Below are 14,176 nucleotides of genomic sequence, written 5' to 3' on the forward strand. Positions count from 1 at the left end.
ACAATTTCATCACTATTATCAAACTAAGATACTGCTTAATTGTGTGTTAATGTATGTACATACAAATAATTAGCTTAAACAAAATAAATTACAAAACACAATTCGTGAGTAATTGTAAAAAAAAGTGAGGTTAGTTGAGTGGATTTACAAAAGTGTAGAAAAAATTGTATACTAGTTACGTAATGATATTTTTTAATAATTAAAAGTGATTAATAAATTTCAGGCATTAAAAGTGTTTCGAGAATGTTAGTGTGTGTTAAATTAATTAAATATGAAATAGTTCTACCTCAACTACCGGTTTTATGTCTATCTTGCTGTCCCTTACTAAACTTCCTACCGTTGGAGTTTGTGGCTGATCAGGAAATATAAGTCAAAACAGCGCTTTAAACATAGTTGATCATTGAGCAGATAATATGGTGGTGTTGGAACCCGTTCTATGGTCTTCAATCCCTTAGCATATAAGAGCTGGTTCCTAGAGTAATTCCCTTGAAGTTTTTAGAACTTAATCACGATTACTTTAAAACGTCGAAAAAGTGTTCGTAAAAGGAATCCACATATGTAACTTTACTCAGTGAACCATATACAAATTTTCATCTAGCAACTGGGGTCCGACGCTTTACAGAAACTGGTCATATTGGTTCAGCAAGTCCTTAGATCTAGATTCTAGAACAATCGGAGTTATGTGTTGTAAGTTTCTAAGTATATGAGATTCAACGTAAATTAATTTACTTTTCTTATTTGCCGTGGTTTCAACAATGGACGTCAAGTGAAAAAACCAATTTCAAAAGCTTTTGCCATTACTAAAATCGTTTTGGAAGCTGTTGTCTTAAAAAAATGTTCTACATTGCTCTAATTTCTGTTATGTTTAACTTTCTTACAGGACCGCCTATGGAACTTATATAATATTAACATTAAATTGCACTTGTATTGGTAATGGTAAGTGAATTTTAATATTTAAACATTTAAAATTGAGCATTATTTAAGACAAAGTATTATATTTAGTCAACACTGGAGTCTTTCATATTACTTTCTGTGATTGAAAATACCTTTTCGCGATACATAGATACTAATATTAGTGTAGTATATTGATTGAATAGTTCAAAGAGTAAATAACCCATTAAAAACCCATTTTAGTTGTGTCACAGTGTGAAAATTATGCTTAATGGTCAAAAATATGAAGAAATGTGTGCATTAAGTTCCTAAAGGATCTTCAAGGTCTATGTTATAGTCAATAAAATCTCTAAATAATTCTCTTCATAACTCAAGTTCCTCAATTTTTACACTTTACCAAGAATTTTGACTCAAGTGGCATGTCGATTTTAATATTGGAGAGATATTGGAGAGTACTGAAACGGTCAAATATGTGGTATAACTGATAGAAACTGGCATAAACAAAAAAGAATAGGGTTTAATTAATTTGGTAGCCACATATTCGCTGTCTAACTTTGTTGTTGTTTTCTCGAGATTATTTTCTTTTGACAAACGAGCTCAAATTTAGTGAACAGAGAAGTGGTAAATCGACCAAGCAACTGGTATAAACTGGCATAAACCAACAAAGTTGTAAAGATGTTGCTACATAATGATTATACCACTCAAGTGAGGCACTTACATACTCTTTAATATATAATTTAACAGAGAAGCGGCGAATGTAAGACGACTAATGTTTATGAAATGGTTTATACTGATTTTACGACAGTAAACATTATTTTACTATACAATTTATCTGTCATGTATATATTCTCTCGAGTTTAAACTTAACGATCAGGAAAGTGGCGAATCGAATAAACAACTGGTATAAACTGGCATTAACTGCTATAGATATAAGGATGTTGCTACATAGGGATTATACCACTTTAGTGAGGTACTTACATACTCTCTTACATAGAATTCAAAAGACAAGTGGCGAATCGAAGACGACTAATGTTTATGATATGGTTTATACTGATTTCACAACAGTAAATATTTTTTTTTGTGTAATACAATTTCTCTTTCGAGTTATGAATGTCAATATTTGACCTTTTTACTGTTTCAAGATTTTGTTATAAATCTAAAAGTTGAAAAAGAATTGAAAAGAAAGAATTTTTGTAAAGAATTGAAATACGAAATGGTCTAAAATCTTTTTAACGAGTCTTGCCTATGAACAGACTACTGCAAATGCAACTCTGCGGTACATCTTCTAACTAACTATTTAATACACACTCAGTCTAGTGCTGGTCTAGTCTTTCAATAATTGGGCATATAGTATATATTTAATGGATTCATTGCATATATCTTAGCTATATCTTTATTCAGTATGTGTAGATTTGTGTAATTTAAAAAAAAAATCTAGTCTTATAAATATTTACTAAATGTACACATACAAAATAACTAAAATAATTGACTAGAAAAAAATAATAAACTTAAATATTTATTTAAAACAAAAATAAAAAAAATCATAAATATGTATGTACATACATTTTTTGTTAATATTAAATTAAATTAAAAATAATATACTAATTTTTTTGTGACTAATTATGAATTAAAAATTATTGAAGACAGTAGAAAAATGTACAAAAAATGTGTTAGTTAATAATAATAACTTAAATATGTAATATAAATGCTTAAATTCGTCTAATTTTAATGGTGTTACATTTAACTAAATTAACGCAGTCAAAATATCAATGGAATTGCTTACTTTTCGCACAGTATATCAATAATAGTAAAACTAGCGCATTAACTTTACAAATGCAAATGCACAATTTGTGTGTGTATGTATGTGTCTAATAATGGTTTAATACTATTATTAATTAATTATTTAATTTTTTTTTTGTATTTATTAATATTAGTTGTGTAACGTTTAACAATAATTTTAGATAAATTCTATTTAATAGCGTATTTGATTGATATTTTTTTTTTTTGTTTTTTATCGTCAACTACAATTCACTACTACATAGTACAATAGTATATACTTAGTAAAAAGTTCGCTGTTTAAAAGTCTTCACAAATCATATGTCTAAGTTTCAATGCAAATTGCATGCCATTGCTTTCATGGAAGTATTACAAGTGTTAATTGATGGGGAGTTTAAAGCACTCACTAAATGCCTTAGTGTGCAACAGACTTTAGTATAAATCATACATATATATATGCACATATATTTATTATATAATATATGCTTGTAATTGAGTAAAATTGGAAAGTTCATTTGGACTTATACGAGTTTAACTTTAAAACTTTAAATCACATTTAATTATTAATGCATAAATTTCATTGTTTTTTTTTGCTGTTTATTATTGTACGTTAGCGCATTTGAGTATTTCCAACAAAATATGCCAAATAACATGCCATCAAAATTCCATCATTTTTTTTTTCTCACAATTCACTCCCCCGCCATAAGTAGTTTTTTCGTCTAACTTTGTATGTATCGAATAAATTATTAATTGTAATTATTAAAAGTTATTAATACTTAAGATTTAGTTTCATTGTTTGCAACATGCATATGCATGCATGTCTCTCAATAATTCGTTTCAATGATAATCACTGCCGGCGAGCGCATTCGTCGCCAACATCACCGGCTCAGTCAGTGCGGCTGGCAATTGCTCCTCGCGCCGCGGGCAGCGTCCATACTTTTTGATGTAGTTGCCATGCTCGCATGTCGGTGGCTTACAACGGCCCTCGGTTATGCATCTGCAGTGAAAAAAATTATAAAATTTTAGTTAAATTTACTGCTAATTATCATCCACTAAACAAATATACTCACTTGCGATCGATCACCGAGAAATGCTCCATGCCACGCTTCAGCCAATCACAGCCGGTATTGCCGGACGAGCAGTCGCAGCGACAAAAACCATCTTCTTGCAAGATTTTCTCATACAATTTGGGACAATTACAGTTGAGTATCGTTGCGCGGCGCAGCGTCTGTCCACCGTAGTTCATATCGTACATTGCCATGTTGTGATATTCGTCGACCTGTTGTCGCGACTTGTCCACACAGTGACATTCGGTGTGATTAATGAATGTCAGACGTTCGACGGTGCCACGCTTTTCGTTGATGCTACGGACCTGTGGGTAAAAATATGAAGTTATTAAAATATTTTTTGAAATAATAGTATATAAACAAGATATAATTGAATTGACAGAATAATCGTGGGATTAGTTTTAGAAAGTACACCCACTTATCGACTAATATCTATATTCGGGAAACAATTAACAGGAGGCACGAAACCCTTTATATTTCGTATGGAGAGGTTAGGACCGTTATGCATCGAAGTCAAGAATGTTTAGTCCCGACAAATGTCACTCAATTGTCTAAGCTCGGCTGTCTCGCTTACGCTAGAATAAGATTTAAACATTTGGTGTCCATGTCTCAAATACAAACTTAGAAATTTTGGTATTATCATAAACCAGTGTTTCTATTGCCCAAGTGGGATCCCCGTAACCTTTATATCGGGTATTAGGCTCATGATCTAACTTAATATAATTCTATAGGTTTATAAAGTCTTAATTTGCTAAATAAATTATTTTCACCGAATATAGATAACTCAGATAATGAACTAAAGAGTGATCCATTTCGAGGTTTCCCACTTTTTGTATGAAAAAAACTATATACACAAAATTCAAATTTAATTGGGAATGTTTATCATCGTTCAAAAGAACATTATTTTGGCTTATTTAAGATTATCTCTGTCAAGAACAAGGTAAAGAGAAACAATGGAGCAACTCTTGTGCGCTTGTCCTGCATTGTCAAGTCAACGGCTCCAACATTTTGGAGCCCCACAGTAAGAGAATCTGGAAGACTATACTTAAACTCGCGACAAGCGCAGACATCCTGAAGGACGACTATTCTTCATTAACTACGTGATGGCACTCCATTTGGTATCTCAGTTGGTCCATCCGTTGGGTCTAATTTCCTATGATTCATTCGAGCATTTCGACTGGTTACCTGAGGTTTTGCTCCAAGGCCTGAATCGAAACGGGATTATACGCATAGACTTTAGAATTTACACAACCCCACAGGAAAGGGTCTAATGGTGTAAAATCATACAAACTTTGTGGCCAATCGACCGGCCAAAACGTGCTCACCGAGATTTCGTCTCAATAAATCCATTGATTGATGCGATGTGAGGGAAGTGGCGCTGTCTTATTGAAACCAAATTTCGCGGAGATCACAGGCTTCAATTTCAGACCTCCAATAGTCGCTTATAATGACGCGATAACGGTCGCCATTGATAGTTACGTTCTCATCGGCATCATTTTTGAAGAAATATGGACCGCTGATTCCACCGGCCCACAAACCATACCAAACCATTGTTTTTTCTGGATGAAATGACAGCTTTTGAATCTCTTTAGGTTGCTCTTCGCCCCAAATGCGGCAATTTTTCTTGTTTACATACCCATTGAGCCAGAAATGGATCTAATCGCTAAACTGAACTTTGTTCGAAAATTTAGGATCTTTTTGGAACTTTTCAAGAGGTCATAGAGCGAAGTGATGTCGCATTTGGAAGGTCGAGCGGCTTCAGTTCTTGCACAAGCTGTATTTTATATGCTTTCAATTTAAAGACTCGACATAAACTTCGCGATGTCGTGCCATTCGGCAATCCGAGTTTCTACGAACGGCGCAACGGTCTTCGCGTACTCTCAGCTACTATCTTACTGAACTATCTACGAAACGTTTTATTGATAACCTATCAATTGATAAGTAGAAGACTGCACCCACTTTCAACATATACTAAAGTAACAAGCAAATAAAGAGAAGTCTAAGTCCAAGTTATTCACTTATTATTCATAAAGCCTTCATAGATTCAGCATGGCCTAATTTTTTCCAATCAGTGTTTTTGAAGTTTTCTCTAAGTTGTGTACCAAAAAAGTACCGTTAAGTGAGTGTGCAAAAATCAATAATCCACCCATTTGAAAAAACCGATTCTTCCAAGGGGTCAAAGAGTACATACATATATCATTCATTACCCATCCAATTGCTGAAACTAAACATCACTCGACCTTTCCAAATACCATCTTAACGACTTTGTTCCGATTCTACTACACCAAATTCCAAGCAAATCGCCTATTAATTGATAAAACACATTCACATGCACATTCCCAAATCTACTGAATGGCATGTCTCTCCTGAATAAATCTTCGAATGTCCAGCAAGTGCCAGTTAGCGTAGGCTTTTTTACAACCACCTGTTGCACTTTCACCGTTATTGACCGAAGCTACGACGTGTAGGTGCTTCAAGTTAATCCGCTCATAAATCGAATGCAATTAAATTGCAAATCCTACAAATTGCTTTCAGACGAAAACCATCAAACAACGTTGTTGTATATGCTGGAGAAAGAGTAAATAAATAAATATGTGCATATACCTAGTCATACATAGATCGGCTAGGCACGTAAGTCGCTTAAACTGCAAACGAAATTGCATAATAAATTGATATGCACATTAACCGTTGACGTGGAACAAATACAACAAACAGACAACCAAGCAACGGAATATCACCGACATATGCACAAACTGCATGGCGCTGATGGGTTGACTCGCCGTTCAAGCTGTGACCACGCAAAAATCCTTGAGGCACTATTAAATGCCATAAAAACAAGCGGCAGTCAAACAACTTATTTACTTTCGACGCTGCTGCCGTTGCTGTTGTGCCACCCACGTGCGCAACCTTGCCACTTTGCAATCACTCACTCACGTTTCGTGTGGCGGCGGCGGCGGCATTCACTAAACGAAATCTATCACCGGCCCACCGACCATGCCACCCAATTATGCCACGAACAACTCCTGATTTTCCCTAAGCACTTCATGCCACATGCCGCACAGTCGCACTTAGTAGCCTGTCCAAGCCAGCGTAGTCAACGTTGCTTCACTGTACACCATCCACCGTCCACCTTCACCGCCAAACGCCCGGCGGCCTTATATGCAGATTTCCGTCATTCAAAGCTATTTAATTAATTTACTCACATTTTATCAGCTCAGAGAAAAGTAAAAAAAAAACAAGAAATATACGCTCTTCATGCTGTCTGCACCGCTATTACTACTCATGTATCTATGCAGCGTATCTACGGTGCTATCGGTCCGGCACGGTCCACGAAGTGTCTGCCTGTTACGGACTGCTGTTTACTTGGCCTGTTTGACTGGCAATGAGGCGATTATGAGTTTGCATAACAACCGGTGATGTGGGCCGTGGAACTGCGATGCCATCATTTTTTACTCCCATTCGTTGAGATTTGACTGATAACCACAACGAAATTGACACCAACAACAAGCGTCTGTCGCGTGATAACTACATTAGCTAAGCAAGTGGTCACGGAAAGTATGATATTTATAACTGTATGTAATCTAAACTGTATGGCATTTAACTGTACATTTATCTATATCGTATGTGTTTAACTAATGCCAATAGTTTATAATTTTATTTGAAATGGAAAGTGACGTTGACATATTAGAGGTGAAATTGTTAAATCGCTCAATTTTTCTTTGATTTTTATACACTTACATCAGGGTTCTTATTAACACCTCAAACTAATCGAGATAATATATAGAGTTATATACAAGTAACTATATCAATATATCCGATCGTCTGTCCGAGCAAGTGATCACTTTATGTGGCAATCTAAGATATTTTGGACCAAAAACCGCTATTTTTAACTAGACAAGACCACGACCAGCAGAAGCTTGTATGGCTCAAAACAGTTTTAAAATTTATCGCATTCCACAATGAATTTCATGTAAATATGTATCTAGTAAACTACGAAAGATATGTCAATCAAAGCCAATTAAACAATTTCGTACTACCGTTTCAAGCTTCATCCTCCATACGATGAAGTAACATTTACTAACTTATTGAACTGGAAATCTCACTTTAGTACCATACTAGGCGAAGAGGAATCGTCCAAGCACTTCCACCTTCAATGTCCAGCATTCGCCAGACTTAGGTTAAAGCACCTCGGTAGGCATATTTTCTGTGAACCCAGCGAAGTGACTGGAACTGACATTAGGCGACTTAAGAACTTTATTATGGAGTCCAAGCGCTTCGTCGCAACATAAGGGTCTTAATGATCCGTTAGGGGGTTTTCCGGGTGTCACAATGGACAGTCGAATCTGTCTCAGGGAGATTCTCTGCATTTACGGAGATCTATCCCTTAACATAACCTAACCTAACCATTCTAGTCATGAATCTAGTCAAGACATTCATTACGTACCATTTGGGAACTTTAATAATCCATATTGCCCGAAATGGCACCTGAAAATCTATCGTTGACACAACATTTCATGGCCTACAAGATGGATTTACCGACTGGTTACCTACATTCCCTGATTCAACTGTCTCTTTCGGTAGTGTAAGCTTTAAACAAACCCTATACCTCCCGAGATGCTTGAAAAAGTAAATGAAAAACTTAAAGAAGTAAATGGAAAACGCTGCAAAAAGGTACCTTCTACACTATCTGCTAACAACATAACACCAACAACTGAAATTGAATCTCGTGATCTCGCCGACATTTGATTTAAACAAGGCGGATCCACTTCCCAAACATCGCATCATTCAATGGATTTGGTGAGAGATCATTTCGGCGAGGAGCTAATTTCACGTTTTGGGCCGGTTGACTGCCACAAAGGTCGTCTGACATCACACCGTTAGACTTTTCCCTGTGGGAATAGGTAAAGTCTAATGTCTATGCGGACAATCCCGCTTCGATTCAGGCACGCACATCACGCTTGTCATTCGCCAGTTAGCAGTCGAAATGCTCGAACAAGTAGTCGAAAATTTGACTCAACGTATGGACCATCTGAGGCGTAGCCGCGGACGACATTTGAAAGAGATAATCTTAAAAAAAATGCCAAATAATGTTTTTACGAATGATAATAATCACTCTTGCCAACAGGTGCTACTATGGACTAAGTAGGCAATTGAAAAGTAAAGTCCTCTCTCGACGAACAAAAACCAAACTCTACAAGTCCCTCATCATTCCCGTCCTACTTTACGGTGGACGATGTCAACATCCGATGAGACGGCACTTGGAGTTTTTGAGAGAAAGGTTTTGCGGAAGATTTACGGTCTCTTAAAAATTGGCAAGGGCGAATACCGCAGAAGATGGAATGATGAGCTGTATGTGTTGTTCGACGACATTGACATAGTTCAGCGAATAAAAAGTCAGCGGCTACGCTGGCTAGGTCATGTTGTTCGAATGGATGAAAGTGCTCCAGCTCTGAAAGTATTCGATGCAGTACCCGCCCGTGGAAACCGAGGAAGAGGGAGACCTCTACTCCGATGGAAGGACCAGGTGGAGAGGGACCTGGCTTCGCTTGGTATAACCAAATGGCGCCAAACTGCCAGAAGGAGGGATACTTGGCGCGCTGTTTTGGACTCGGCTATAATCGCGTAAGCGGTGTCTACGCCAGTCAAGAAGAAGAAGAATAAACATTCTCCTCTAAATTTGAATATTCTTTAAAAATAGGGAGCCTCGAAATGGATCACCCTATAGAAAAGGGTTGTAATGACATTGTAATGATATCAGCGACTGTATTGGTTATATCGGTAATGGAAATTTGAGTATGGGAGCGCCCTGTTCATAGTTGGAGCCGTGCGGACTCATCGGACATCTATTGATCGGTTCACCGTGTCATGAAACAAAGAAAACGACAACAGATTTGAAGAAATTGGGCTTCGTAATCACCGTATTATTCAAAAAGCATATTCTAACTTTTCATATCATACATACTCATACTCATATTCATAACTTATATTCGCAGTCTATTTGTGCCTATGTTAGTGTCGGCTTTAGTTAATATTTGAGAGAACGCCAATGTGCGGAATGAGACTGCATAACTTCAGAACTAATAAGCACTCGAGAATCACTTATGTATGCGTATACGATATACAGCATATATGTGACTATATAGCACACGATTTTGGTGGCAGCATGAAATTCCGTTCGAACTTAACAAAAACAACACGGAGTTGCTAGAACAGCTTAACGCGCGCCAACCAAACGCTTTGGCAATTAATCAATAGCCTGGCAAGTGACCTCATTATCTTGGTTGCGCGATTGCTTGACTACCAGTCTGCCTGGCTGCATAATTCACCAGCAAGTACACTGTCACACACACACCCATCCACACATCCACATGTGTATATATATTTGTATATTTATGGTTTAGAACGCAACACTGAATCACTATCGCGGTGCACTAACGCGAACCAATCTGGTGACGTATTGACACCCGCGAACCGACACCAAAAATTGTGACATATTTTTTTTTTCTCGAATCACACACACTACCACAAACACCTATACTCATACTCACACTAATACTCATATTCATACTCACATAGAAATATAAATCGACGTTTTTTGTGCGTTTCGGTGCACACGTTTGACGTTCGCTGCGGCAACAACCAGTCTCGTCGGTGCATCGATGTAGCACCGTACAATGGGGCATGTAGGTCTTCGAGGGGTCGCGCTGTATGCGTTCAACGCGTCGTTGTGGTACACGACAAGCGGCTTCGCTTAGAATTTGCTTAACGTGTTCACCGGCCAAAGCTGCAAAGAAATGTCAAAAGCGATTAGTGGGCGTGGTATGAATATGAATTGCCAGTATGTGCTTAATATCCATATAAACACTTAATAAATGAACAATTTTGGAGGTTTGTAGATTTTAATTAATTTATAAGGTATAAATAATAAATCGACTCAAATTGAATTAAATTTTTAGGCAAACTTCAGGAACAAAAATATCCTAACCTTAATCGCTGTACTTATTAAAGTGGAAAAAACATATTGAACTATGAACTATTCTTATATATTCCTTATTTCTATATTGAGTATATTTGGATTATTAATATACTCAAAGCAAGGTCAAACCCGATTTCTTTTGAAGTCAAACGAGGTGTCAGCCTCATCATCGATTGTTCGTTCGTATCTGAACACCGATGCTTAAGTAAAATTTTGATGACTATAATTTGGTAAAGACCTCTTATATTAGGTTGGCAAATAGCTCCCTTCCGCCTTTTTGTCTTTTGAATTTCGCGGCTATGTATAAAGTGCTACAGAGCTCGTATCTGGCAATACTATACATCTTTGTAAGGTCTTGACATAACCTACAAAACGACGCTATGCATGATTAGTTTGGATATTGCGTTCAACAGTTATAGACGTGTAAACATGGGGTTCACTAACGCCGAAATTCGCGCTATTTTAAAGTTTTCCTTTGCCAGACCACACACTTCGTTGGTGACTCGTCAGAAGCTACAGGAACTCGGTTTTATCGCATCTACCATATAGCCCGAACATAGCGCCAACTGATTACCACCTGTTCCTGTCCATGGCGAACGCCCTTGGTGGTGTAAAGTTGAACTCAAAAGAAGCTTGTGAAAAGTGCCTGACCGAGTTCTTCGCAATTAAGGAGCGGGGCTTCTCCCAGGGGGTTATTATGAAGTGGTCGCCTAGATGGAAACAGATTATTGAACGAAACGGATCATATTTGAACCAAATCCAATCACTGTAACACTTTTTTACATATATGTATATATTTTTTCGAAGAAGCACTTACCTTTTTCATGCTTATGTTTCACAGCGTGAGAGCGTCGTGTTTCCTGTACAGCGGCTATTGTTCCCAATTCCTCTTGCTTTTGACGAGTCAGTGTGCCGGGAATATAGTATTGCGAATTGATGTTATTAGAGTCTTCCTGAAAAGGGAGAAAGAAAATAATGGATTAGTTCATGATTTTTAAACACAAACGCCGCATTTTAGGACTAAATTGAGATACACAAACTATTCTTAAAATAAAAATAAAACCAATTTTGTTTTAATAAAAGAATGTTAATTTATTGTCACTATTAAATATATTTATCTTCGATTCGCTACTATTCGCTTCGCTATGTTTGAGCACTGTTTTCCACTGTTACTTATGAGAGCAGTGCAATAAAGTGATTCAGTAGTTGAATTCAATGAAAAAGGGTTAGTGGATACTTCAATGAAGAAATAGAACCGCTTGCTATTCCAATTATACTTGATTATGCCAGTTTATACCACCGGTTTGTTCGATTCGTTGCTCTCAAAAGATTGGTCATTGGTCAATATAAGGCAAAATAGTATTTTAATAAAACTATATATTTAAGAAAAAATTTATTTGTCCATCTATCAGAGCGTTTAGCGGTATTAGAACCTCTTTTTCTTTCTGGATACCAAAACCGCCTCATATCATACATAATTACATTTGGCCCGTGCTGTGATTATAGAGTATTTCACTTACGCCCACTATGTTTGTGCTCTTCAAAATATACGCCCACATATCTTACCTAAATATATCTAAAGACACAGGTGTAGTTAATAACACAATATTCTCATGAGCATAACACACATCCAGACATACATAAGTATATATTAAACATCTATTTCCGCTGGCATCAGTCGCTTTGCAGTCTTACTTATCTGCTGGTTACTTTGGTTTGTGGCAACAGGTGATATTTCTCTGCGGCAAGAATGTAATTTGTCAAAACACGAGACACTTGTGTAATCTGCAATTATTAACTATTCCCTTGTCGACATGGCACAAAATAAAATATGACCGCACATATTCCAAGGCGCCTGTAGACAGATACATGACATCTACACACTTTAACTGTTTGTGTGCAGTTGGGTGTAGCAACAGCAAGTGTTTTAAAGTTTTAAAATTATTTGGAATTTGTTGTCGCAAGTTTGTGCAGAGATTTGTAGTTTATTTTTAAATTTAAACATTGAAAAATTTGTTGAAAATTTAAATCGAAAGTGCATTAAGGAAAAGTAGGAAAATAATTCTGAACATTCGTGGGGACATTTAATCAATGTCTGGTTATCAAAATTTAACACATAAAAACTTTTGGGGGAGCATTGACCTATTATTTGATCATATAGCATGGGCGAACTCGAATAATAAACACACCCATCTTTCACATAAATTATATGTTGGGAACAATTAAAAATATGTGATGTGAGTAAGTAGCCATCACGACAAGTTTAAATGTGGACCAGTTCAAATATTAAACAATTGACTCACTTTTAGTTGAAATTTCATATCTCACAAATCAGTCAACCGATTTGAATAAAATTTGGCTTGCGAACTCCCATTATGTTTCACTCATACAGTTAGAAACTGAGTGAAATCGGAAAAAAATCTCACCTATTCCCTTTAGATGGTCATTTCGAATACCTCAATCACCTCAGAAAATATGCTCAATATCAATAAAAGCATTGAAAGATATAGCTTAGCAAAAATTGTGATCCGATTTTTGGTAATCCGATCCGATTATTCTCGAAACTAATCCATACTTTCGCTAGTCACTATATCAAGTATCTCTACCGTACTTGAGAGTTCTTAATAATATCAAATGAGGGCATTTTGCATGGACTTGGTAACAAATTGGACTAAAAGAGTTCGGCTATAGGGGCTCTCATAAACGAACTATAGTGATGACTGACCTTCTATTTGACTATAAACCTTATATATCAACCGTTATGTATGATATAGTAGTGATTATAAGAGGGTATAATCCCTTATTATACTGTGGCTCTGATTCAAAAATGGATGGAATGGAAAAGGTTCCTCTAGTCGATATATCGCGAGACCGGAAATACAGGTAACAGAGCGAGATAACCCAGCGATTTTAGATAAGAGTGCTTTGAATGTCAAAAATTCTTGAAATCCATCCATTGGTCCTAAAGGACCCATAAGTTCTATATATTGATTTTCGTCACTCTGATGGACTTCAGCAGCATATTTATCGATTGAAATGAGTGAAACCAATCCTTGTGTTCTTATGGAGGTTCGGAACTAAAAAAATAGAGCTTTCGGTCCACATCTATAGCCAGAGTAAAAGTCAACTCTGCAACGACTATTGTCATGAATAAGAATGTATATGTATATGTTCGTTTTTCAAATCTAGCACTTAAGAATAATTTACGCAAGAAAGTTCAAACGCCAGGACGGTTTTCAATTTGTCTTCAAACATTATATTCTCCACACACTTAAAGTATTCTTCTTTTACACAATTCCTCCTTAATTTCCTTCTTTTTCGTGCTAAAAGTTCTTTTCTCTCTGGGAGTACTCTTTATATGCCGTTAGAGTATTATGTTGAAAGTAAAGCAGTTAAGCTCGAAACCACAATCGCTTTCATGGCAGTTTTAAATGTGAGCTACTTCGTACAAACTTCGTTACAACAA

General features: G+C 36.4%; 1 protein-coding gene across 8 annotated transcripts in view; it reads right to left on the minus strand.

Moving 5' to 3' along the window:
- Positions 1 to 490: 490 nt before the first annotated feature.
- LOC105216543 (uncharacterized) overlaps positions 491 to 14,176 on the minus strand; it is a 105,127-nt gene continuing 91,441 nt past the window's right edge. For all 8 annotated transcript variants that reach the window (XM_054226659.1, XM_054226660.1, XM_054226658.1 and 5 more), the window contains exons 3-6: positions 11,528 to 11,663; positions 10,307 to 10,518; positions 3,738 to 4,039; positions 491 to 3,664 (exon numbers count right to left, since the gene is read on the minus strand). In XM_054226659.1, the coding sequence (XP_054082634.1) occupies positions 3,505 to 3,664; positions 3,738 to 4,039; positions 10,307 to 10,518; positions 11,528 to 11,663 (810 nt within the window). In that variant the 3' untranslated portion in view covers positions 491 to 3,504. The remainder of the gene's footprint in view (positions 3,665 to 3,737; positions 4,040 to 10,306; positions 10,519 to 11,527; positions 11,664 to 14,176) is intronic.

This window comes from Zeugodacus cucurbitae, chromosome 3 (assembly GCF_028554725.1).
Source record: "Zeugodacus cucurbitae isolate PBARC_wt_2022May chromosome 3, idZeuCucr1.2, whole genome shotgun sequence".
Classification (NCBI taxonomy): domain Eukaryota; kingdom Metazoa; phylum Arthropoda; class Insecta; order Diptera; family Tephritidae; genus Zeugodacus; species Zeugodacus cucurbitae.